The sequence below is a fragment of the Rhea pennata genome, chromosome 4 (genome assembly GCF_028389875.1).
Source record: "Rhea pennata isolate bPtePen1 chromosome 4, bPtePen1.pri, whole genome shotgun sequence".
NCBI lineage: Eukaryota > Metazoa > Chordata > Aves > Rheiformes > Rheidae > Rhea > Rhea pennata.
Genome location: NC_084666.1, coordinates 64,311,733 through 64,339,021, shown reverse-complemented (window position 1 = coordinate 64,339,021; position 27,289 = coordinate 64,311,733). Strand labels below are relative to the sequence as shown.

Here is a 27,289-nt window from a genome sequence, read left to right as displayed (position 1 = left end):
GGGTGGGGGGGAAAGAAAGAACATATTTAAAGCTGGATCTGCAGGCAGATTTGCTCATATTTGTTCCTTTTTTTTGATATTTGAGTAAAACTTCATCTTGGGAGTACAAAGCTAGATAGCAACTGTCATTTCCAGACATTTGGCTAGCAATACCACAAAATCTTTAGAATATACATCCTCTACAATATACAGCTTTGATAATTCCTGAGGTTAGCAGCATGGTCCAACTGGTGTCCTCTGGGCTGAATTTAGTCTATGTTTCTATCTGGCCTATCTTTCCTCTATGAGGGAAGAGGGAACTGCTGTTAAGGGAGAACCATTTCCACCTCCCATCTCAGCCCTGTGCCAAACAGCCATCCTATTCTGCATTCCCTTCTCCTCCTGCCAAGGCAGTACTCCAGCACTGCATGTTGGCTGAAAAAGCTCATTTCGGTGTACCAGAGAACTGGGAAAAGCACAGCAAAGCAGGTGGGAAATTCCCTGGAGAAAAAGAGAAGGTGAAAAGCCTCAGAATCTAGGGGCAGTCTCCCCAGCTTCTGCAGCTGGGTCACTGCAAGCCACCTGACATGCATGTATATATACACTTTACAAAACAGATAGTTCAAAATAAAGAAAAGCACAAGTTCAGCAGAAGAAATAATGAAAACAACTTCTTTGAATTCTGTCCTTTTTGGAAAAATATCTAAGTTAGAAAGATGCACGAATAAACCTGACTCAGGCTTACTATCATTTATTAATATGACAATGTAAATCAATATTAACTTCTCAGGTATCTCAGACAAGCAGCAAAAGCTCCAATCTAGTTAAACTCCTACTTCTCACAGGAGTGAAACAGTCAAACCCAGACAAGAATACTAGAACCCTACCAAGACTTCCAAAGCAAAAATGATTTATTCTTAAATTAAATATGGCAATTTTATTTATGCCGTTTGCTCAATTTGCAACACGTATCCATTACTCATTCTTTACTTGTCTGTTTGAAATAAAAGCCAAATACTGATCTCAGATGCATATAACTGAGATGGAAATGAGAGCAAAGTGTGCACAGAGGGCAGAGTTTGGCTTTAAGTGCTGATATAGTCTCAGAAGAGTATGGAAATTAGCAAGATATAGAAAGCATTCCACAGTTCCCTTTTACAAAACTATCAGCTCCGTAACTTTTTTATTTAAAGTGTATGTATTCACACAGCAGCAGTGCCATACGTACTTTCTTCTTCTGGCTCCCAATTCAAGACTCTGGGTTCCTAAAAATGTGGCAGCAAGCCAAAAAAACCCCACCCATACTATGCTTCAATTTTGCCAAACATAAAGTACATACATATGAAAACTTTAAAAAGTGGATGTAAGCCAAGGTTCGGAGGAAGTTATGTCATTAGCATTAAGAGTGCCTGTAAATTTTGTTCCTTGGTAGGAAGATGCCTACTAGTCACTACTACTACTTGAAGGTATTTTGCCTTTGCTGCAGAAAACTATTTCCATAAAGGATGTGGAGGAAGTGAGAGTCCTGAAATGTTATTTTCACTATAAAATTAATCAAGTCTTCAGTTGATCTAGAAGAGAAAACAGTAAAACAAATGCTATAAAGGTTCTCCATGCTTTTTACAATGTGGCAGCAATACCAAAGTCTGAGCACCAAAACATATTAGCCCTCTCTGATGAGAAGGTTTCAGAAAGACACACGAAGTTCTCCCATACCCTACAAATGAAATGAAGATACCAGAACATAAGAATTAGACATATCCTGTAATTTGGCTTCAATAAAATCACCTTAAGAGATTTGTTCACAGGAACACAATGATTTTGTGCTGTTCAATTCCTCTTCAAACTATTCATGCTGTAAGTGAACATCAGATTCTGAAAGGAGAACATAACTAAGTGCAAAAACCTAAGAATTCATATATCAGTTCTTTCCTTCCTCTCAAAGACTAATATTTTAACCTTTTAAATGGGTTTCTTTTTTTTTTTTTTTTGCATACAATAGATATTTATACTATTATATGACAAGCAAATCCAGCAATGAAGAAAGCTCTTTATGCTTTTTTATGCCCCAAATACTGATTAGGCAGCGTTTGAAACAAAGTTTCAAGCATCTAACTTTCTTTTTTTTTTTTTTTTTTTTGTCATAAGAACTGTTATCTCCAATTTGCAAGTGGAAAACTACAGTATGAAGACACCCACAGACATATAGAAAACCTGTCAGTTCCTGGCTCCACCACATCTCCAAAGTCTCAATATGGTACCTTAATAGTGACTAAGAAATTTCAATAGTTATTCCCTTCCACTTTAATCTGAATACATCTTATGAAGGGAGGGTGTCAAGGGGACAGGGACAAACTCTTTTCAGTTGTCCCGTGTGGCAGGACAAGAGGCAGTGGGCAGAAATTGAAGCACAGGAAGTTCAGCCTGACCGTGAGGGGGAATTTCTTCCCTGTGAGAGCGACGGAGCCCTGGATCAGGTTGCCCAGAGAGGTTGTGGAGTCTCCTTCTCTGGAGATCTTCAAGGCCTGCCTGGATGCAACCCTGTCTAACATGCTCTAGGTGACCCTGCTGAGCAGGGAGGTTGGACTAGATGGTCTCCAGCGGTCCCTTCCAACCTTACTGATTCTATGATTCTACATAACTCATTTTCACTCGGGAGCACTACAGATCACTATCACAATTTCAAGAGAATCCCAAATTTCACATGCCTGTTGGTATGCCCTTCAGCATGCCAAAGGGCCTTTGATGAGCACTTCTTAATGCAAGACTTCTCTTCCCAACTCACACTTCGTATAATCCACATTCACACCAGTCACTTCAGCTAGATGGAGTACTAACAAGTTAATTCTAGGGGTCCTTGACCTTATATTAGGGCATTTGATATTTGCAAATGAACTTCTTGAAATTCTCATTCCTGTGGAGGACAATGCTTGATGCCCTCAAGGTCTTAAAAAATTACTCTGAAATACCAGATTAAGTACAGAAGTACAGATGGTTCATGCATAGTGTTGCTTATTTCGGGGGGGGGGGGGGGGGGGGAATGTGCTTTGGAGACAAACATATGGAAATACAAAATAACATCATTACTTCACTCTGGTTTCACTTTAAGGTGACCATCATGTTCTACTCAGCTGGCAAACGTTCAGACCTAGTTAATTCCTAGGACAATTCACAGACATCCTTACCTGGCATTCAATCTTTTAACTGTTTTCCTCCTTCAACTTGACCTTCCCTGAACAGGATCTGACATGCGGTGAAATCTAACCTTGTAATTCTTTTCATGATTTCTACTGAATTTAAGTTTGGCTTCGCAGTTTAACTGCGATTCTCAGTCCTGCAAATTGCTTCAGAGCATCAAGTCATAACTTAAGAGTACAATGCCTAGAAGAGGAATGGATTGCTGTCCCATACAGCGTCAGTCCTTGTAATGGTGCCTTGAGAGTGCCTGTCATGCTGAATGAGCTAGCTAGTATCAGCTAGGTTCAAAACCTGACCATAAACAAACTTTGTGTGAAAACAGAACATATCAATATTAAGCACATTGTTATTAAGCAAAGCAAATACTTTACTTGCTGTGAATGAAATTCCTTTCTGAGTGGCAGGAAAATTTAAGCTTCTACAGTGTTTTAGCATATTCTAAATTATGCATAATATTAGCTGTTAAACCTCACTTCACATAACTAAATCAAGGAGAACAATTAAATGAGCCCATCTCAGTCTCTTACTATCACTTTAAATTTAGATATTATATCAAACATATTTGAAAGTAATGTTCTTCGTTGGAAAAGCTGCCCTCTAAGTAAGGCTTGATAGTATTAAGTCAGCGTTGATGACCATATTAAAGGTCTCAAATAAACAATAAAGCGATAAACACTCCTGTTCCTATGCTTTGTTCCTATTTTACAGAAAGCACAAACAGTCTGCTCTAGTAACCTTACTTAGGGATTTTGTTTAGCCAAGATGATCTCAGTTTGGGGATTTTTTTTTCTACCAAGACAGAAAAAAATATCCAATTTCCCAAACACTGTTGAGGGTTTTTAGTTGCCTGATTGATTTCCTTTCTTAACTGAGTTTTTTCTCAGCAGTAGTCTGTAGCTGCATTTCGCAGGACTGTTTCTGTAAAGTCTTGGGAATCTCTTCACACTCAAACAATTACTATTAGGCCATCAACCCCAAATTACACTTGTCTGTGGTACCTGTTTGAGAGACCTTTTTGGATGAAGAAATACAGAAACTGTTTATTTCCTTTGAGGGTGGAAGAAAGAAGAGTTTCAGCATGGATTTTTCTGGTTTTTGTTTTTTTTCAACACCTCAGTCTACCAGCAGCTCACAGATAAGACATTCATTTGGAACTTTATCGTAAACAAAATTATTTTTGTAGACTTTTCCAAATCTTGTTTGACCACATTCAATTACTGATCCAAAATTCTATGAAATTAGAATGGTAAAAGCTAGGATAAGCAAGGGATCACTATTCACATACAGTTTCCAACTGTACTATTTGTTCAGAACTCTATGCAAGTGGAAATGCTCAAGCTTCCTACAGAAGATTAGATTAAGCTTGCTTTTTGACTTGAGCAGCAATAAAAGAGATTTTTTATTATCCTGGTTTGGATAAAGGCAAAATTAAATGCAGTTTGCTCTGTGCTAATACCACATCACTTAAAATGCATTTTTCAACTCCTTTTCCTAGATCTTAGTTTCAGACACAATTTTTTCAAAAATGTGTTTTCATGAGAATGAAACTTTGGGCAAACTGTGCAACTGCAATTACCACACAGCTAGCATAAATGCTTTTTCAGTCTTTTCTTACACCCTGTCCTCACTCACAATGCTCCATTATTAGCTCTGAAGGCAACCAGGTTATCTCTGCCTTTCCTTATACACAGGTGTACACGTAGATACACCTGCTGCAAGGCGACTTCAGCCCCAACTCAGCACCACAGAAGCCCAACATCACTAAAGAGCAGAGTGCAGCCCAAACACCTGTAAAATTAACAATTACATTCTCTAGGCTGTTCCCAAGCAGAGGTACTGGATCTACTCAAATTTCAAGGAAAGCGTGCATTCAGGAAGACACAATGAGTGCGAAAGTTTACTAAGCGGAGGGCTGTGTTAGGCTTTTTGATGTTTCCCAGGATTGTCTTCAGTTCATGGTCACTTCAGGAAAGTCTCAAACTGTTACCCAGCATCTTCTGACATATATCTAACGAGTCCCAGTCTAGCACTCCTAGCTCCTGAGACACACATGGATTCTGCAAGCATTACACTTTTCTTGCAAAGCACTGCTCATGAATGTTCAGAGGTATCACAAGGAAAGCAACCGCATGCCACAGCCATTGTTGCAGCCCCAATTTGTCAGAGATCTTTCTGGCACTGAGATCAAGACGGTGGTAGCCTCTCACTACTAGCCAAAGGTTCATCTCCCCTCCTCCCCACAGCTTGGACCTGCCTTCAGGAGCAAAATGGAAATTTACTATAATTGGGACAGGGCCCAACTGCAGGAAACCCTAGAGGTCCTTGCTGACATGCTAGGTGTGAGTCCAACTCTGTCAAGTTAGAGAGATACCAAAGAAATCAGGTAGTATCTCTATGACTATCGCTGTCTCAAAAGCACCTTCCCAGAGGAAACAGGCTGAAAGACAGAAGCCTGAAAGAGTAGAGATGACAACCACCTGGTGAGAGAATAACCACTTCCTGCTCCCTGCTTCTGGGGTAGTTGAATTTAGACCATGAAAGACACATGGTGTTAGCCAATCTGGATCTCAGAAAACCCAGGAACCAGAAAGACAGTTCTGTTCCCACAGCAATCTCCAACTCAGCTTCCTGCTCCCAACCTTCTGAAACATAGTCCCCTAACATTTCAACATTGCACAAGTCACAGTGAACAGAGCAATGTCAAAGAAGTTACAGAACTTGGGGCCTCATCACTTGTCACCCAAAAAAAGGAAAAAAAAAAAAACCACCCACCACTTAGCATTTGTTCAGTTGGTAACTTGCATAGCACTATGAATGACCAGATTACTGGTGAATGACTTATCCAGGGCAGGTGCAGTCATCAGGTTGCAGGGCAGCATTTTTGATCTCATTTTGACTTCAGGGCACTAGGATCATACTGATCCAGTTTGCAGGGCTCCCATGAGGCAAAAATCGTAAAACTCAGGAAACAGGAACTCTCCCAGACCAGAAACCACAATTTCACTTCTACAGTGGTCCAGAAAGGCCTGTTTGTAGAAACAAGAGGCCACAGGGGCAGATAGCTCAACAGTGGGGAAAATTCATGCAAAAAATGCTGGCCATAATCTCCCATGCATCTGTTAGCAATGTAAGTTTCTGAACTTCATAGCTGGCTGTCACGTCTCCAAGCCTCAAAGCACTGGGAATGCCATAGTAGAAATCAAGAGCTACGTATACCCCACCCCGCCCTCCCCCCCAAAAAAATACCCAAGCAATGCATACACACAACCCTCTTCCACACACTTTAATGTTGTTTTTCTCAGAAAACAGGTGAAAAACTCAGAAAGACTTCCACGAATATCACTTTTTTGTGCCTCAAAAGTCCTTATCTACTAAAGATCCTCTCATGTTTCCAAACAACCTTCTACTCCCCATCTTCCTCCTTACAGAGTCTAACATCACAGGGCCCAAGAGTCTTACATTTTCATCACTGCACAGATTACCTTGAAATGCAGCCAGCTGTACCTGCTGTACCTACCCAAGCTCTAACTCTGTTTCGAGCCTACTATGGTGAGACGCCCATGGCGAGCAGCAGTAATAAAGGCTCTCTGTTCAGGCAGCCTGCATGCGGCTGCATTGCCATCTAGAGGATTGCTGTCACACTGCATTCCACCCCACAGCTTGCAGACAGAATCTGGGGAAGAAATCCACGAAGTAGTCTTGCATTCTGACAGTGCCAGGCATATTAACAGCAGTGGGGTCTTTTTTCCAAGGTAGTGGCAGAGACAAGGAAAAAACGCTCAAAATAAAAATCCTCCATAAAACATCCGTAAAGGATATCAGGGTTCATGTAATAGAGTCTATGACAAAAGCACCTTCTACAGATATTTTTGTCATTTGCTCCAGCTAATAACAGAGGTACAATTTTGCTCCACTCAATCTAAACCAAATCTGTCCCCCCAAGAGCACAGTATCAGTGATCACAGAATTAATATTCTGCCATGAAATGTTTGTTTCACACAATGGGAATTCTGGTCTCTCACATTTCCTACTATTTCTCAATTTCCTACTATTTCAACTTAGTAGGAAAAAAAAGTGATACAACAGTAACTTTTAACTGAATCTTCACGCACTTATCTTTTAAAACAATTGTAGAATTTCTTAGACAATAAAGAAACAGGACAAATACCCTTAATATTTACTACAATGGCCTTTTTAGCAATATGGTATATGGCGACAAACTTGCACAACATGCTAGCATCAGAATCTAGTTACCATGCACAGCAAAAAGTCTAGGAGCAACTCAAAAAGTGGATGACACAAAGGCAGTTAAGTGTTCAACAGGTAGCTTGCTAAGGGGCAATAAACGTAGGAAAAAAGCCTTCTGGTCACATACATTAGGAGTACTCTTGCCTCTAACTTTGGTTTTATTCCTCCTTAAAAAGGAAAAAAGAAAAAAGTACTGTCTATATGAGCACATAGATCTAATCTGATGCTATTAAACAGAGATTAGCTGGGCAGGGGGGAAGGGGAAGGCTGTAATGCTGTCCAAAGAGAAGCCCCACAGCACTGAAGAAAGTCTCAGGTTGGAATGCTACCTGTACAGAAGGGAAGACAATCATCATAACTACAACTGACTAATAAGCCTCTCTGATTAACTTTCATTTTAAAACATCTGCAGTGTAGCAAATCGTCACATTTCCAAACACATATGGACATTTTAGAGTAATATATAGTGGAGCTTTTCTAATTCTCAGTTTTCAACAGATTTGCCCTTGTTGCTTTATTTAATTTCCAAATATGCAAGAACATATCATAAAATTTGCTTAGTTATGGAAGAGACAATATCACTTAGGAGCTATTAAAAATAAAAACAGCCCAATTCAGGTGCTTGGAATTCGCTGCTGAAACATAAAGCAAAGTTACATAAAACTCACAGTCAAGGTTAAGCCAGCACACTATCCACTGATAATTGTAACTCATCATTAAAAAGGGGGGGGGGGGGGGAAGAAAAAGAGACCAGCTGATGAATAAAACTTATAAAACTTGTTGGTCAATTTTCACAACTCACACTGACATCTTTGGAGACCTGTATAGACAATGTAAACGTAGCACGAGCAGCTGAAGAACAAGAGAAATTTGGTATTGCTCCTCAACCCTTGCCACAGAAGAACAACCTCCAAGAGATGAGACATGTTCATTTCTATAGATCCATCCATCCCTGACCTTGTTGCTGAATCCAAGCTTGCAAAGATGAACTGTGATGTACAGGTGCACTTGTTCAGTTAGAAGAAACAGTCAAAATATGCCCAAACAAAACAATATGCTAAGGTTTTTAAAAGGCATCTTACTTGATAGTTTGTATTCCAGTATGGGTTTCAACTATAGCTTTATAGAAAGCAAGAGTATGATTTCAATAACCTGAAGAAGAGGTTTAAACTAACCTAACAAATCACCTCCCTTTGCAGTGGCATTCGTGGTACCATAGCAACACAGAGCGAATCCTGGGCTCTTGGTTATACCATGCAGGAGTGAAAAATAATCTCAGAATGGGTATAAAATGAGACATAAAATGAACTTTGGCACTATTTCACAACATTGTTAAACAGATCAAATGGCTATTTGTCACCCTCCCATTTCCACTTTCTTCTCTCTGCTGCACTCTCCCATTCTGTCTCTTCTATCCTATCCTAAGCGTACCTGATCCACAGCAAGCACGTTTAGGAAGGTTATCCAGCAGAATGCTAACCATAAAAGAAAATTAATAGTTTTTGGAGGATTTAGCTGCCTGTGCCAACTTGTTCCAGAAACAAACTCCTGTACCTGGGAGGAAAAGCATAACTTTCAGTGACAGCTAATGTTCGATCAGGCTAGCTCTGCTGTGAAACTGTACCCATACCATTCTACAGTCAAGTTGCTTTAGAGATCTGAAGACATGTCTAGAGACTGATATCCTTGAACAATATGAATTTAATTAAAAACTAAACAAGCATTGTAAGACTGGGGGGGGGGGGGAATGATATTGCTCAAAAAGCTTACTAAGTTTTAAAACTTAAATACAACTTACTGCTCAGAGTCATAGTAGTCCATGCACTTCTTTTTCTTATTATAAGCTGCGACTCTGAAGGGTACAATTTCCAATGCTCGGAGGCCTGGGGCCATTGTCAACACTTTGGCACCATGAGTTGGCTCATACAGATCCTTCCCAGTGTCAGGGTGTGGCATTCCTGCTGGATCTCGCCCTACAATGTAGAAGTTAGCTCCTGCTACCATCCGTGATCTGCAGTGCCACTGAACCTAGAACACAGACAGAGAAAGCAAGTCAACAGAAGAAAATAGTTGAAATATGACCATTAATATGCATGCACTGCATAATTACCACTTTCCACCCCAGACTAACATAGGTTTTATAATGAAGCCACACCAAAATAATCACCTTTGAATTTACAGTCCAGACACACTTTTCCACTGTTTCTTTTGCATGTTAGAATGTTTTAAAAAGTTACTTTAGAACCGCATTTGGAACTGTATAATTTGAGTGTGCCAGCCATCCTAAAACAGCCTTAACAACACTAAAATATTAGTAATCGTTTAGTAAGGATTAAAGAAGTCTTTTCATTTCACAGTATTGCAACTTAAAGCCCCATTCCCTAAACTTAACATTTTAAAGTTGATATACCAAATAATGTAATTGTTTGTGCCGCATCGCAAAGATTCACTTCTCAAATGTGCACAAAGTTGCTTCAAAAAAATTAATACTTTGTTTATACACTAAGAGGAAGAAAAACAGCAACCACAAGTCTGACATTTTTAAGTAAAATAATCAAGTTTTCCCTAGAAAAATACTAGAGAACAGTTATTGCAGCTTAGATAGGCATGACAACCACAAAAGAGCAAGAAAGCTTAGCTTTCAACTAGTCACTTAAATTTTTGTTGGCCATATTACATCAGTCAGATTCATGAATGTCTATGCCTACTTTCATGTTAAAATTAAAGCCCCCTCTTTTAGCCTCAAGCACCAACTCTTTTACATTTTTCCCCTTAACAAATAGCTTCAGAAATATTGTCAAGTCCTGTAAGTGCTTAATGTAAAAAAATCCTTTGTTAATTGTCACGTAGTCACCAACCAGAAATTAATCCGACCATTCTGAGTAATCTAACAAGTAACAAAAATAAGGATAACCTCAAGGTAATTGGGTTGTCTCAATGGGATCTAGCCACATTTGAATTAAATTGAGTTATTCTCTAAATTAACATGACACTTTCTTACTTGTGAGTAGGGAGCTCTGTGCTATAAACTGCCACACAGCCATTCAGTTTGCAAGTAGATAAAAAGGAAATGGCAGTGAATGTTTCTGTATTGAACTCTCTCCCACGTTCTGCTAAATCTGATGCTCCATCTGTGTCTGCCTTGTAAGGTCGTGCTCATTCAGCACCTATTTGGAATTGGAAATCTTTACTATATAGATGCTTAGTGAGGTCCTCAAAACTGTTCAAAATCAAAATTAGAAAACTCTTTTGCAAAACCTCATTCGTAAAATGATCTGTATTATTTTATAAAACAATGAGGATGAGCAAGCTGTTACTCTTCCATTCTTTAGTTCAGTTGTTCTTGATATTTCACCCTCCAGCCCCTTCCTTTTATAGAAAAGGATCAATGCCAAAGCAAGCGCTTTGGGAAGCTTAAATGCAATATAGCCCTAAATTGCTCTATTTGAATTACATCCGTTTATTCTCTAAAAAAGACACCCTGATGAACAGTTAGCTGCCAAACATCCTATATCAAAATGTTAAAAAAGCCTAGTTAAAAAACTGTGTTCACAAGTGCTACTCTAGCGCTCATCAATTTACACAATTTAAAGAAATTACTCAGATTCAGCATTTTCGCATCCAAACTGAGCTAGAATTAAAAGCTTCTCTGTCTGATTTTGCCTTTTGCCTTTCAAACTATGCTGGGAGGGAGGTTCAAGTAAATCAGGAAGCATTTATAATCCCGGAGATAAGATTATCAACTGATCATATCTTACAAGAAGTGACTGCTAAGAAGGCTAAATGCCAGCAAACACCATGTTTCTCAAACATCTCATTCTCTAAGTCAACAAAGTATTAAAACAGATGAAGCAGAGAAACAGAAAATAGTTCTACTCATTTTGGATTGTAACTGAAATAAATTGAAGTGCAGAACTTCTAATATGATCCTTTCGAAGTTTCTCTTCATCCATCACATAACACTCACAGCACCACTTTCATATCTGCAGGGAATCCAGAAAGTTGCTCTACTCTGCTCTTAGGTCACCTGAAGAGTTCTTAATCACAGAAATACTCCAGGAACCAATTAAAGGCAATGAATGCTATTTTGATTTACATATGTATGTCCCTGTCAGTCAGTCTAGTGTCCAAATTTCTTAAGGGAGAAGCCTCAAAGCAGGTTCTGGAAAATAACTGGAGGATGTTGCTGGGCTGAGGAAAAGCTGTTAGAGAGATCACAGTATGATGCATAGTTTTTTTTATTTTGCCAAGCAACAGCTCTGCCCACTCATCGCTAGTATGAAGCAGCAAAATGAAGAATTTTGCAAGGATACAGTAAGAAAATCCCCTGCTTATCGAGCACACATTAACAGCTCGGTGGTAGAACAATGCAGCAATATCTTCCTGTTTAAAAAAAAAAAAAAAAAATCTCTTTGCAGAGAAATGGTTATCTATTTTCAAGACTTTGAATGAAACTCACATATATGCCCTCTTATCCAGTCCACAGAACCCTCTTGACCCAGCTAACTCCTCCCCACAAATACTGGTGCAGGTGCTAAGCATGTTGCTCGAAACAGGGTTGCAGCGCTTAAGCGTGTGTCAGGCCAAAGGATGGACAGACCTGGCGTGTACTGTACACGAATGCTAGAAACAGGCCTCTGAGCACTAAGAATGCCTATGCTGTGCAGCTCACATTCAGAAGCCCCAGCCAAGCTGCTGCTATTTGTTCACTGTCACTGCAAGAACAGAGGTGCTGGGAGTGCACTGCAGAATCCTCTGAAGATGCTATAATCACTTACCAGCTGTCAATACCCAATCTTGTTTAAACTTGCATGCACATTAGAAATACTCTACCATTGTCTAGTCCTTCTCCACTGTTTACTACTTCTAAACTAACAACTCATTCAAGAAACCAAGGTAATCAACAAATACACAGTTTTGATTTTCTTTTATGTAAATAATTTCTGTGAGGCTCTGTTTTTATGACTGTAAAATCCCAGAAGGCTTCAACTGATAACGTAACTTGGGTTTTGGTAAATATTTAGTCATCTTGTTCCTGAACATATTCAAATTTTTGACTCAAGGTATCTATATGAAATGGGGAGGAACAAGAGTAAAAAAATCAAAAAAATCTACCTTTACTGGACAATTGCTTGGATGCCAACTACCTTTCACCCAATATTCAAAGTATTTTAAATATCAGCAAATGACTTTCCCACATTACTGCACATTTCAAAATGATTGCTCTAGAGCCAAGATCCTAATGTTGACTTTTCTTCTTCTTCCTTACAGATCAGTTTACTGAAAGTTTTTTTTAAAAGAAAAAAAAAATCCACTTTAGAGGAAAACCTGCATACAGACTATGCAGATATCTGCACCCTACAACCAAAGAAGTGCTTCCAAATTATCCAGAAAAAAAGATTTTTTTTTTTTTTAAGTAAGGGGAGAGAGTTTTTTTTCCTCTAAAAGATTGTTAGTAATATTTAGTATGGCATAACGTGCAAGGTATCTAACACTTCCAACAGAGGTTTTAGCTACTTTTCCCTATCTTCACTGGCTGGAATGCAGGTAGCTACATTTCTCTATAAGCAGGACAACATCCAACTTGCTATGGGCAAATCACAGCCAAGACAGAACAAGGTCCTTTCTGAATCTGGAATTTTTCTGCCTATAATCTACAATTTTTAGACTTGTTATCCACTAAGTGAGTGTTGGTGAATTTTCTTGATTCGTTTTTAGATGCAATACTTTCAGCAGAAAATTTAATTATTGAACAGTATAGAAAAGGTAAAATAACTACACTGTTGTAATCACATTACTTCAAGTAACAAAGACAGATCATTTCAGGAAATATCAATTTGTTCTCATAGTAGTAAATATTCTTTAAAAGAATGGTCGTACTATCTATATAGCTCAATACTTACTGTCTGACAATGAATACTCAGAGCAGAGTTTAAGAACCAGCAAGTATATAGCAGTAATTCCCTAGACTACTTAATAGACCTTGACAAGATCTCCAGAAGTTTCCTCTGAAATATAAGATGTTGACAAAACAGAACATCTTTTTAACATTAATGAAATTTTTACATATATTTGCAAAAATATGTATTTGTACTACTCATTCTTACCACAGTTCAGGACAGGAAATTTAAATAGACCCCAATAAATACTAAATACTTATCCACAATTGTACACACATGCATATACATGAGCATTTCTGTGGACACAGTTTTTTCCCTTCTAATACTTGCAAGTTCATCACTGAATAGAACATTCAGTCCGTTACAGGCTCAGTGCGGGACCAGCCAAGCAGCAAGAACTCTAAAGTCACCACATTTGATTGCATGTGCAACCTTACCTTCACAGAAAAATTAAGAGTCTACTTAACAACTAGATAGTGTAAACTAGCTGGGCAAGTTAAACAGTAATTAGATGATCTTCAGTAAAACATCTGATAAGCACTAAAGGGAAAGAAAAAGTGAGGCGAAACAAATTATAGGACAAAATATTTTTTACCAAACATTTGTTACTATTACCTCGTAAACTCATAGATTGGTAGATACACTTTCCTTCCACTAAAGAAAAAATTAAGTTTAACTAACTGCTGATGATAAATACTTGGAAGATGCAGATAGGTATCTAAAAGATCAGAATGTTTTGTAATTTAGTCACTGTGCATATTGTTCTATGTTAATAAACTTTAAGAAGCTCAGAAACTGACTTCTCAAAGCAGTAACTAGCCTCAGTGACAGAGAGCACTCAAGAAGGGAGTTTTGCAGTTAATATGAACAGAGGTCTGCAAAGCAGTAGTCAGATAACGGAAACAGGAACCAGCCATGAGTTACAAGGGTACAGTTGGTATCAGGCTTCATTTTGACCACATCTAGACATGACACAAAAGACTCCACTGCTGATCAAGCAAATAGGGTGCTGTGGAAGCATCTGGATTCTGATGTGTTTATCATTTTAATATTTATTTTGTAAGCACAGAATGAGTTATACACATGAAATATCAGCATACCACTACAGTTGGCAGCACACTTTCCCAAACAGTTCTAGCATAATTAAGAAAAATAAAGCTTCATGTTGTCATTTGGCTAACAGCAAGCAAGAACTCTGTTTTAAATGTAAGTGATGGCGTTTGACTAACTTTCAAACAATTCAGAACAACGTAAACCATATATTTGAGGTACAAGAATACAACCAGGAGTGCCTGTCCAGTTTCCGGATCTCCATACTACTTCAGAACACAGTTTCCTTCCAAAGGAGGTGAATTCGCTGCATTTTGATGCAGAATTTTCTCTTTTACACTTGCTCCCTTTCTTTCAAATTAACTACTGGGAACGTTAAAAAGAAGAAAAACAGAATACTAAACTGCAGCTTATGAAACATGACTATTAAGTCTCTACAGACTGGAAACTCGCATCCATCCTGTAGATAACCATACCAAATTAACAGCCGTTTGTTGTTTTATAAATCATTTGTGCTACAGCAATATATCTGGTATAAATGTCTTTTAAATGACCTACAAAATGTGATTAAAGGAAGAGGTTTTTTTATTATGTGGTTACTTAGTTGCATGGTGCTGTGGTGTAAAAGAACCATACCTCAACTAAGTTGCTTTTGAATAGGGAATTTTCTATTTCTTTAAGATTCATAAGCTTATAAGAAACAACAAAATCCACAGTCCTGATCTTGAATAGAATAAGAAATTTCTCTTGATTTTATTTCGCATTTCCAATGGCCTCAGAACACAGCCTGCTTAACTGAGTCAAAAAACAGAAGTATCTTAACACTGAATAATTGTCTTGAATGTTAATAAATCTTCTAATTCCAAGGTTAAAAAAGAAAAAAAAGGAAGGAATAATTCATCGTCATGCCCTTATAGCCATAAAGGGAATGAATGCTTGAAAACAGTATCATCTCCTGACTTTTCCATAAAACCCTCCAATATACAAGCTTCTTCACAGAAGAATGATTTGTCTCATCACACAGAAAGCCTCTACAGTCTCATTTCCCAATGGATATTAGTATCCTCTGTCCATTAAAAAAAAAAAAAAAAAAAGCACAAACATATTAAGGGTAGCACAAAACATTTTTTTGATTTGTTTTTAACTCTTGATATATCTACCTCAGTTGGTCCAGCATACATCATGGGGGAAGGGAATATAGCTACCACCGTTGTTTCTGGATTCAAGATTCCCTCCTCCAATACTGCAGCATGTTGCTTCATGCGCCACATGAGAGGAACATCATCCTCCTTTGTCCAGCCTCCCAGTGGATGCAAGAGCAAAACCGGTCGCCGGTAGCCACGTTCTAAAAGCTGCTTATGAGTATCCTGCATTAAAAGAGCATGCCCATTGTGCACTGGGTTGCGTAACTGGAATGCAAAGACAGCATCTATGGAAAACAGACAGACAGACAAAAAGATATAATAAAAACAAATTATTTTAGCAGGAGTCATACAACCACAGAAAATCTTCAAACAGTAAGATCTTTCATCTCCACCCTACTAAACAAGTAGATTAGCTGTAGTCACAGGTCATTAAAGGATTATGAATTACTATGCACTGTTATTTAATCAGCAAAACTAAAAAAAAAAAACACCCACATACTAAAGAAACATATATCAGCTTTCTTCATTTTTGAAACTTCAGCACGACTACTCTAGTTTCTCCAATATCTATAATTTCTTCAGAGATTTCAAACTTGCTTGAGCATTGTACAAGGAAACCAAATTCTGCCACTTATCTTAAAGGCTCAGCATATTACCAGGAGAACGGATGGACATATTTCCGATAAAAACAATTTATGGCAATTTAATGTACCTTAACAGGTCTCCTTCGCTTCCTACATTCCAGACCTTAGACTCAGTAAGCACAAAATAAGGCTAACTGCTATTCCAAAGTATTTCAAACCAGTCAAATAAGAATCCTGACACAACCAGGATGTCTCTCTTCTTCTGCAATCTAAGATGAACTATGTATCTGCCTAACACAATTGCTTTACCAAAAAAAATCCCCAAAACAAGAACCCACCACCCTTAATTTCTTCTACAATATAAATCTATCAACCAGCTCAGAATTTTTAATTTTTAACATCTTTCACTTTGCAACAGTTTCCTTGCATGGCTGTCACGAGCTTTGCTCCCCAGAAGCAACATAAAATAGGCTATTTAGAAGAGCATGAAAGATGACAGAAAACTATATCAAAAACATTCCAAAGAACTGAATGCACAATATCTCTTTCTCTCCCTCCACCTTTTTTTTTTTTTAAAAAAAAAAAAAAAAAAAAGAATCATCATAAAAGTGACATGGAAAGAATTAGTAAATACAGTTGTGGGGTGGTTATTTTTTTTAAGAAAGCAAAAAAGAATTATTTCAAGGTTTGTTTTCTTGCTGTTCTTGTACTCTCACTTCAATTCACCAATTGCTTTCCCTTTTTTATTTAACAGACCCTCTGAGAAGTAGAGGCCTAGGAAGAGGTGTTTGCAGTACTCAACCATACCTCTACAATTTTAGCCAAACCCAGAGATGATTTTCAAATCATATTCTACCACATTTACATTATCCCTGTTCCTTGAATATTCATTAGTGAAAATGACTTGTGTGCATGCAAAGATAAAAATCAGACCTCAGGGATTACCAGTCCGCTCTTGTGCGCTTAGGCAAGGCAGTGTCTAAGATTAAAAATGTTAATACCAGTAAAAGACAAAGAATACCAAGCACATCAAGTACAGAGAGCATTCAAAATCCCTGAAACAGTGCTTGCCCCTGCAATCTTGAGGCAGCAGGCATTTGGATAAATCTTTGCAGAAAGACATAAAGCAAGAAAAACTTACTCACCAGCATCCATTTCCTTGAACTTCTGCCTAAGTTCAGCAGGAGTGAGACGGTATTGATCAAGCCCATCATTCCAATAAATACGATCAAGGACCTGTAGATCTCCACCTACGAGCCAGTTCCCTTGTTCCATAACCATCTAGAAAAAGAAAGTCCTTGTTAGTGTTGACTCTCTGCTTGTCCTAAGTATTCAGAGCACTGCAATGCGGCACATCTCCTTACCAAAGGGTCAGTTCTGAGGCAATTTTATTTGAGAGTCTTAAGTCAAGCAGTAACGTTAAAAAAAAAAATCACTAGAACAGAGTTCAAATATGTATGGTATGTACAAAATTAGTCTTGAGTAGGTATAAGTCTTTCTTTCAAAAATGAGTATTTCTATATAGAAATACAAGCAGTCACTACTCTCAATCAGCATCGTTATATGGCAAAAACATATAAGGGCTGGAAAGCCTGATTATATATATAAAGTATAATAAAGCTGCATGCTTTATAGTTGTTGGTGAAATCTAATGCAGTTCCAGTATCTCTCTGCAGTTTACAAGAGTACAGTCAGTAACAAAGTATTAAAGAATTTTGACCATTCAAAGTCAATTTATGAATTAAATTTGAATCTTTGAAATAGGATGACTTTTGGATTTGTTTCACCATAGCACTTTAACACAGCAACATGTGTTCTACACTCACTAGACTTCCTGTAACATCTTAAAATATATCAAAAACCCAGCTCTCCCCCTCCAAAAAAAAAAGAAAAGCCCAAACCTCCCCTCAAAAAAAAAAAAAAAAAACAAGCTAACAACTCCACCTATTTATGGAAAGCTACTTAACATGCTTCAGCAATGGCCATAGAAATCACTCAGAAATTGTTAATTTCCGAAAATGCATTTGCTTTTGGAGTTGGAAGCACAAATCCAAGCTTCACACCGATTAATTTCTGATCATTTTTCAGTCTTAAGGAACTTAAATATTACACCAAACATTACTGACATAACATTAAAAATGTTACCTACTAAATCCACAAGTCGAGCTGTTAAAATTTTAAATTAGCACTTTTTCCTTTGAGATACAAGACCTGCTGAGGTTAGATGATGCTGCAGCCACCATCCCCACAAGGAAAACACCATATTTTAACATGTTACCAAAGGGGAGGGGAAAGGTGTGAGAAAGGGAGGAGGAACATGAGAAAACTCTGTACTACTTTAATTCTCCAACACTGAAAGATTTCTGATGAATTTAAATGCACCAGATTCAAGTACAGTAATGATTCTATTACACACACCACTATAGATCAGAGAATATGACCTCATTTTCTACATTAGTTTCAGCCATGTCATTCTGTAATTGCTGTGTACTATAACAAGTCGCTCAAATTATCGCTGCGTTAGATTTTCTTGGAATTTCTTAATTTTGCATTATTGTAAGCTTTCAATAAAGGTATATTCATCAGCCCAGAACACATCAAGAGCTTTGAAAGTCTTCCATAATACACTTACTTGTCTCTAGCAAGAGATGCCCTATTCCAGATATTCTGAATACAACTTCAGTTAGTAAAATATTATTGCAATAAAAATATTTGTAAGTCAAGAAACACAGTTTTCACATGTGTAGGGCTATTAGTCATACAGATACTTTCTGAACGCAAAGGCTTCTCTTTATAGCTCACAATTTAAGGTTTGTTTGATTTTTTTAATCTGATTTTTGAGTCAGAGATGTAAACAAAAAGGCATAGTAAAGACCAGAAACAGAAAGAGAAACACATTCTCTGTAGAGCCATAATGCAACACTTGCATCAGTTTTCAAAACCAAACACTGCAGTATGATGAGTATGTTTTAATTAGAATATTCTTACATGACACACAAAAGGTCGAGATTAAAAAAAAGACAGACTGAACACAATGGAGAGGAAATAACTCCCCAGGAAGTTAAATTATGAACTCTCTAGAAAGCGGGCCTATTTCAAAGGCATCTAAACTAGACAATTCTCACATGCTCCGCATGCAAGGAAAATGTTTTCTTGTCTTCATAATGCATATATCTGCTGATTAAGGAGCTTTGATGACCCACCTGGGTCCACAGAAGGATGTATTTCCTAAATACACTAGAGGGCAAAGATCTCTCCTCTGCTGCACAGATTCTACATTACACTCTGAATTCATTTCATGTGCACATACTTGACATTATAATTTCATACTAAGTGCAGACTATTCGACAGCTGCACGGAACAAAAAAATCGTCTTTGTTTCTGCTCAAATGAAAGCTTCTCGAAGCTTTACGTCTAGGACTGGTGCCAGCTTTGACATTATCTCCACTTAAATTGAAGCTCTATAAACAGCATAAATACTAGGACTAGATCTTCAACTTTTAAAAGCACACCTTGATATAGGGATGTTCCTTGCATGTCGTTCCCCATTGCCTTGCACAACGTTCCTCCTTCCTGTGCTCATAGAATTCAGGGTTACGGAGGATGGCCACACGGTGTCCTTCATACACCAGGGCAATTGCCGTACATCCATCCAGCCTTTCCTTGTCTTCCTGGGTAGCTGTTAACACTATAGGCACTGACAGATTGATAACTCCTCCTGCAGAGTGAAAACAACCCTCATTCTTAGTATGACCATCAACGAGATCATGAAAATCTACCTTCTTAACAAGTTACAGCCAAGGCTTTATATCATGCAACAGGTAGTTAAAGCATTTATCTCAAAGTGTTAAAAGCAACTTTTAGAAAGAACTCTTGCGTAAGTTCCACATGCTATAAGGCTATGCAACCACTGAGAAAAAAAGAACAAAGGAACTACTAAAAACAGCAAACTTGGAGTTGCATGCAAATACTTATATTTACATTTACAAATACTTATATATTACATTTTTGTGTTTCCAAAACAATGAAAATCTTAAACAAGAAGCTATACTGCAAGCAGAAACATGCAACTGATCTTTTTAAACAGATCACCTAGAATACCACTAACTCTTTCTATCTCCTTCCTTCATAATCCAAAAATGAAGGATGTGCTGCATATCTTCTTCTAAAAAATCAGTCTTGCATGTTCAAACTTGAACTCAAACCAACTAGATCAAAAATTGAGCTTGGCAACAGCCAGAGAAGGAAAAAGAAACACGGGTGTGTGTGTGTGTATGTATATATATATATATATATATATATACACATACATATATATAGAGAGAGTATGGACAGCTTTCATGTGCAATTGGATTACTGACTTTATCTTGTAAGATACTATTTTGGAGACCAAATGTTGGAAAAGGTCACTTGTGTTCAACCTCTACGATCCAGTCATCTTTCATCCCTCTTACTTTTTTCAGTTCCTTTTTCATAAATCTCGCAAAAGCTGTCCTGTCCAACAAAATATATATATATATACACACACACACATACATACACACACACACACCTACCTTTGAAGAAAAAAAGACTTTTGCTTTGGGAGCAAAGTAGATAAACACTCTGTGAAAATTTTCAACTGTGAAAAGATATCAGGTTGCTTTTAAAATTCCATGTGTGAGTAATAATAATTATATAATACCTTTGACATCTTTTTTCAGCAATTGTACAACTGGGAAACCAAGGCAAGGCAGTTAAGTAAGTTCTTTAGGCTACACTGAGCACTGTCAGCTTGAGACCATTTAAGAAAAGTTTAAATAACTACACGCTTGCACTGATCTCTATGATGTAGAAATCAATGTGGACATTTCTTTCAAGGTCCAAAGGCAGGCAGGCATTGAAGGTATTTAACAATTTCCCTCTCTTTAGAATCAAAACCCTGGAAAACAACTGCTGCTCTTAGACTGCAGCACTAATACACTATGCAGGGACGGACACTATATTGATTTAACCCTGTTGCTACTGGCTCAACTAGCAAAGCAGGTTTAAATCAATCCATGCTCCTAAAAATGTCACCAAAATGTTCTTGTACATAAATTTCACAGTAGATACCTGCAGAGAGGAGATCTCGCAACATTTAAAGATATACAACTGCTCTGTTCAAGGTTAGACCTGAAAATTATAAGAGATATTACCTATTCTCATTTTTCCTAACTGGTATTTTATTTGTTGTATTTAAGAGGTAATGAAAACAGATGCAAGAGAAGTTTACAAACTTGAAATACTGCCTTATCTCAAACACTCACCTTTACAAGGCCTTAAAAGTCTTTAAGAAATTCTGGTTTACAGAAGACTAAGGTTGATATAAGGAGCTGCAAGCTATTTTAATGGTCAAAAACATAGCATGTCATCTGAGGAATAAATTTCATCTTGACAAGTAAATGAAAGGCAGGTGTAATGAAAACAATATTAGCATTCTCCCAAAGACCCTGCAAACTTGGATATACTGGGGGGGAGGGGAAGACTGCATTTTGTTGGACAGGACAGCTTTTGCGAGATTTATGAAAAAGGAACTGAAAAAAGTAAGAGGGATGAAAGATGACTGGATCGTAGAGGTTGAACACAAGTGACCTTTTCCAACATTTGGTCTCCAAAATAATATCTTACAAGATAAAGTCAGTAATCCAATTGCACATGAAAGCTGTCCATACTCAATCTGCCTCTTCAAATTCTGGTTTTATTCTTGCAATAGCTCCAGTATTCAAGTCAGTTTGTTGTCCTTACTTCCACCACTGTTACAGAACAAATCTTTTGGCATTCCTCATACAGAGCTAAATAGCAATTAAATTGCTGTTCTGAATAATAGAATCAACTTCTTCAAAACAAGAATAAAATGTCTATTCTAAGTTTCAGCTTTTTAAAAAAGTGAATGAGAGCATTCTAAAATACATTATGATTTGTAAAACCAAAAAAAGATTGATTTTTCGAATTGTGACATGACGGTAGGAATTAAAAAAAAAATATCAAGTTTAATCTGAATTTTTACCCAGTTCTCTTACCTCAGATTTGTATACAAATCTGATAAAGTGTTACCGTGTTACCAGAGTTCAACACTAAAAAGCAGAACATCAATGACATTTCATAATATACAATTACATTCATTAGTTTTACAAATGGAAATACCTTACCATCAAGGAGACAGTCAAAGTGAAGGCACTGCAGGTATTCTCTCTCCCTCATAAAGCCATTCAGCGGTGTTGCCCAGCCCTCTGCTAGCACTTGCACCCATTGCATGTCCACCTTGTAAAGAAATGGTGAAAATACTTAAAGCAGACAAAAGTAACTCCACGGTAAGTATTAGGTATTACCATCATAATAGATACGTATCCATAAGATGTGGGACACATTAAGTGTAGGACTTCTTACAATTTTTAATCATAACAAGTTAGTTCAAACTCTCTTCAAGTAACAAAAAGGAACACCTTGTTCCTCGCTGCTTATATAGTTTTGGCAGGCACCAAAAAAGTACATTCTGTTTCTAAAGGTGTGATACTGTTCAACTTAGTAGAATTGGAGAGTTCTACTTGCATGTTTTTTAATACAGTGAGTTAACAAAGTGAAAAAGTGAAATGTGAAAAACACATACAATTATGACAAGAATATCAGAATTATGGGGGTGAATAATAAGAGATCTAATCTTACAAAGATTAGAAAGGGGATTTTTTTTTTTACTGCAGAAATTACTATAGGATAATTCTGGGAGTTTTCCTGGGAATATTTATTTTAGTTTAAGAAGTATTCGTTTACAGGGAATTTCCTCCCTTGGAGTTTAAACTGTCACGCTGTGACTTTGTGTGTGGCTTTTATTATTTCTACATGTGCATTACCGAGACTTGGTCAGAAGTCTTTGGCAAGGACAGAGTTTTCTTGTGCAAGGCTCTTTTGCAAAGAGAATGATTAATTTTATTACTTAAATTACACTGAAACAATTACAATGCACATTTTCTTCCCTAGCTTAAAACATGTATTTGCTTGACAATAAGCAAGCGATGGGTATAGGAGATGACAGAGCACGCAGTACCTTATTTATTTCCAAGGTTAACAGAGATTCAGCATCGGTTTTGGCCAACTTAAGCTTATTTTCTGGCACATAGAGCTCTTTTACTTCATAAGAGGCATCCACTGGTACAATATCCTGTAAAAAAAAAAAAAAAAAAAAAAAAAAAAAAAAAAAAAAAAGGAGGAATCAGAATATAACATTTGCTTGGAATGCTTCTTAGCTGCTGAACACATAGTCAATAAGTAAAATTTTATGTTGTACTGTTCTGTGGCAAGAGATTATGCATTAGGTAACTTCTATTCAATTAAAATACAGAACTTTCCTAAGTTTCTGATATACTGCTAGCTAAACTGCTTGTCTGAGTAACTAATTAGAGTGAGATATCCTGAAAAAAAGCTTTCTCCAAGCTTTAAGTACACCATACACTTAAAATATTTAGCCTGTAAATATTAACAGTTGAACTAAGTACAGTTTTTATGAGTCATTAATGTATACTTTATTGATAGCAGAAAAAGATACTGTATTGCAGAAAGAGATACTGTATTCTTTCACATTTGCATTTAGAGACTGAGCATTTGATGCTAAGTAACTGACTACACAAAATACGTCAGCAATGATAAAAGGGAGGGTAAAGGTCTCCTCAACAGAACTTTTTCAACACAGAAGTATGAACTGAATACATTACCTACAGCTAATGACGTAACACCAACATCCAATCTGTGGAACAACACTTCAGCGAAACATATTTAAATGCAGGAAGTAATTTGTACATGCAATGTAAAATATGTAAGGTAAATAAGCAATGAACTGAATCTAGTTTTATAACCAGAATATCAACTGCATATTTGAAAAAATTTCAGATTTCCTACTTTGGTTTTAAACAAGACAGTCTTACTCCAACATACAAAATGAACAACTTCATTGAACAAAAAGACTGCTAAAAGAGAAAGCCATCACAATAAACCTTTAAAGAGTCTCCTCCAAAGGCTAGTCAAATATTCCACTGATATTCAATAACAAACAAAAACAAAACAAAAAAAAAAACAGCTGACAGTTCTTAAAAAGCATATGTGTTTTAAAAAGATTTTTTGAATCCTTCCGAAAAGTAATGCTTTTCTTTTTTGGGGAAAGAAAGCTTATTCTTACAGTAAGGTATACACAGACCCATAATAAAAATACAGAAGTTATCTTTATTTTTCCAGTAAATGAAGCACCGAGAGAGCTATGCCTAAACCACAGCAAACAAAAAGTTTGTCCAAGCATTTTAAAAGCACTGTATTAGTCATAAGGCACTACCTTCACGGAAAGTAAAACAAAGAAAGCAGGATAATGTAAATAAACAGGTGATAAAACAACTGCAGGAGTAAAAAGGAGCTGGTGAGCCTAGCTGTTAGGTAAGTCGTATCTCCAAAGACAAATAAAAAAGAATAACTGAAACCAGAACTTAGAAATTGTGTTTCATAAGGAAAGCTCAATCTATTATTTATCAGAGCTCATTTGGAAAATTGATTTTATTTGACAGTAAGCAAGGCAAAACTCATTTTCTATTCTCTCTCTCTTTCTCTTCCCCCCCCCCCCCCCCCCACTTCCCCGAGCAGCAGAATTATGGCCAGGGGAGCTCTAGGAGATTCCTGCCACAGCAGTAAGTCCAGACATCAAATCAAGTATTACCTGCTGTAAAGAACAGCAGACCTACGAGCAAAGTGTAATGATTAAGTACGCATCATGCTACTTCAGTGAAGATTCTGCTCCAGAGCCCAGTTTATTTCTATGCCATAATGTCTTAGTTTTAAAACTCATCAAAAGCTTGAAATGAATTAAGCTGTTACAAAGATCCTGTCAAATACTAGCCTGTTTCTAGTATCCCATTTATGGGCAAAGCAATAGAGAAAACTGCAGCTCCAAAATGCAGTATCTGTCAATAATTTGTCTACTGCATTATTTTGATGTGGATAGGCTGAAGACAGTTCTAGCAACATCAAAGAAAAGCAGACCAGAAATACAGAACAGAAAACCCAGCTGTGCTAGAAAAGCAGCTGAAGTCTCTACATTGTTATCTAAAAGATCAGGTTAGAAACCCACAACAGCCATGACCACACAAACATTTGTAATTCACCCCAGTATAGATAGTAACCTAAGACATTTTGACAGGATTTTGATCTAGAATCACAAAACTTTTTTGGAGGGGAAGAGGGCAGGAGGGGAGAGTGCAAAGAGGTTGCTAAGGGTTTGGTTTAAAGAGACAGCACAGAAAGTCATTTCAGAGCACTAAGTCATGCAAGCTCATTTAATTCTCTAATCATTTAGACAATTTATAGAACTAGTAAATCTAGGGTCTGTAGCAGGCATAGAAATAGTATTTTGAAAACAATTCAGATTAAAAAAGCCTGCAGGAAGAATCTGTAGGTATGAATTTGTATGAATCCATATGATGAATTCCATAGGTATGAAACCATATGAATCTTAAGAAAATGCTATGCTAGCAGGCCACCTACTGACTTTAAAGTGGTGACTTTACTCAAAGGTTCATTCCAACAAAGATTAAGTTAAATACTTAATATTTCTCAGTGCATTCATATAAATAACTGCAAAACAATAAAAAATAAGCTAGAAGCTTTATGAGAACACGTGAACTTCAGCTGTGCATTCTTTGTTGATGCTAATGTACTTAAAGTCAGTAAAGAAAGGGCAGGTAAATTCCCAGTAGATAGGCATTCACAAGTGCCATACAATTTACATTAGTGCACGATGTTACCAATTTGTATTAATTAAGGTGCAAAGCCACTGATTCACTTATATATGGAAAGAAAAAAACAAAAGTACTTCCTTGAGTACAATCACCACTGAACTTATCTACAGCTTGCAGGGAAGTTTGTCAGTATTTTAAGTATGGGGAAAAACTGCAATATGAAGAGCAAGTCACAATTTTGCCATATGGGGTAAGGTTTTCCATCTTGAGGCCTCTCTCTTCATATTGGTTCATTTTAAATTCATTTAAGCCATTGGCACAATTGGAGCATCTCTATGAGGAATTTCTGACCACAGCTATTCACTGCTGGTTTTCTGCTGTAAATATCCTTTAGATATTTGCTTCAGTCAAAATAAGCCACGTTCAGCTTAAATACTACATCTTACTCAAGCCAATTCATTTTGACTGAAATCATCTACGAAATATCTATATAATCAGCAGATCTAAATGGATGATTGCTTCCTTTCTGGAGTCCATGCAAACAACAGACTGGCTGTGGTTCAAAAGTTTACCTGTGTTTTTTCCCAGAATACAGAAGATAATAATAATAAAAAAAAAAAAAAAAAAAAAAAAAGAGAACAAACCAGAAACAATATAGCAGCAGCACCACCACCACAGTACCTAATAATTATACAGTTCAATGTAACTGAAGTTTTTTCTTTAACAATAACTCCAAAATTATACCTGCTTTTTATATACATATACATACATATATATATATATATATATATATATAAATCAGTTTGAGGTATTGAATTTGATTTATATTACATTCAGTAGTATATTTTCAAAACAAAACAACTTGTAATCCAAACACACATCTCAGAATTAGGAAATCCACAAATTTAAAAACACAGGAGGCTTGCTTACTTTTGTAAGCGTGAGAAGAAATTCATGTTGTATTGATGTGGGAATTACTAAAGTTTCACGTTGAGTTTTTTTGATAGCACTTAAAGCTTGCACTGGTCTCTGCTCACTCTGGCTTACGTATTTACTCTGTGTTTAAATCTTCAGTGTAGAAGTATAAAATTACCAATATAGTCTTACATATTCTTTACATAGAACACGTTCTTCCCAATTCTCTCACAAAAAAAAAAAAAAAAAAAAAAAAAAAAAAAAACACTATTAGCCTTATCACAAAACCACAGAGACCTCTGGACATCATCTAGTCCAACTTCTTACTCAAAGCAGGTCCCTTTACAGTAGGCTGCTCAGAAATTTGCTTTGATTTCCTCAGAAGAATATTTCACTAGTTAAAAACTGAATGGATTTCATTACCATACAGTATGAATTTTGTGCTGATCAGCTGCATTTATTGACAGCAGAAACAAGAAAGAAACAATGAAATCCCTACAGTCAAACATCTACATCAGGCTTGTGTGACTCCATCGGAA

The 27,289-nt window shown here is 36.9% G+C and overlaps 1 protein-coding gene across 1 annotated transcript in view; it reads right to left on the bottom strand.

Moving 5' to 3' along the window:
- Positions 1-27,289, bottom strand: part of PAPSS1 (3'-phosphoadenosine 5'-phosphosulfate synthase 1) — a 45,665-nt gene that overhangs the window by 3,494 nt on the left and 14,882 nt on the right. The window contains exons 6-11 of the mRNA XM_062574136.1: positions 23,168-23,281; positions 22,275-22,386; positions 19,617-19,822; positions 17,250-17,385; positions 15,536-15,804; positions 9,224-9,453 (exon numbers count right to left, since the gene is read on the bottom strand). Of these exons, the coding sequence (XP_062430120.1) occupies positions 9,224-9,453; positions 15,536-15,804; positions 17,250-17,385; positions 19,617-19,822; positions 22,275-22,386; positions 23,168-23,281 (1,067 nt within the window). The remainder of the gene's footprint in view (positions 1-9,223; positions 9,454-15,535; positions 15,805-17,249; positions 17,386-19,616; positions 19,823-22,274; positions 22,387-23,167; positions 23,282-27,289) is intronic.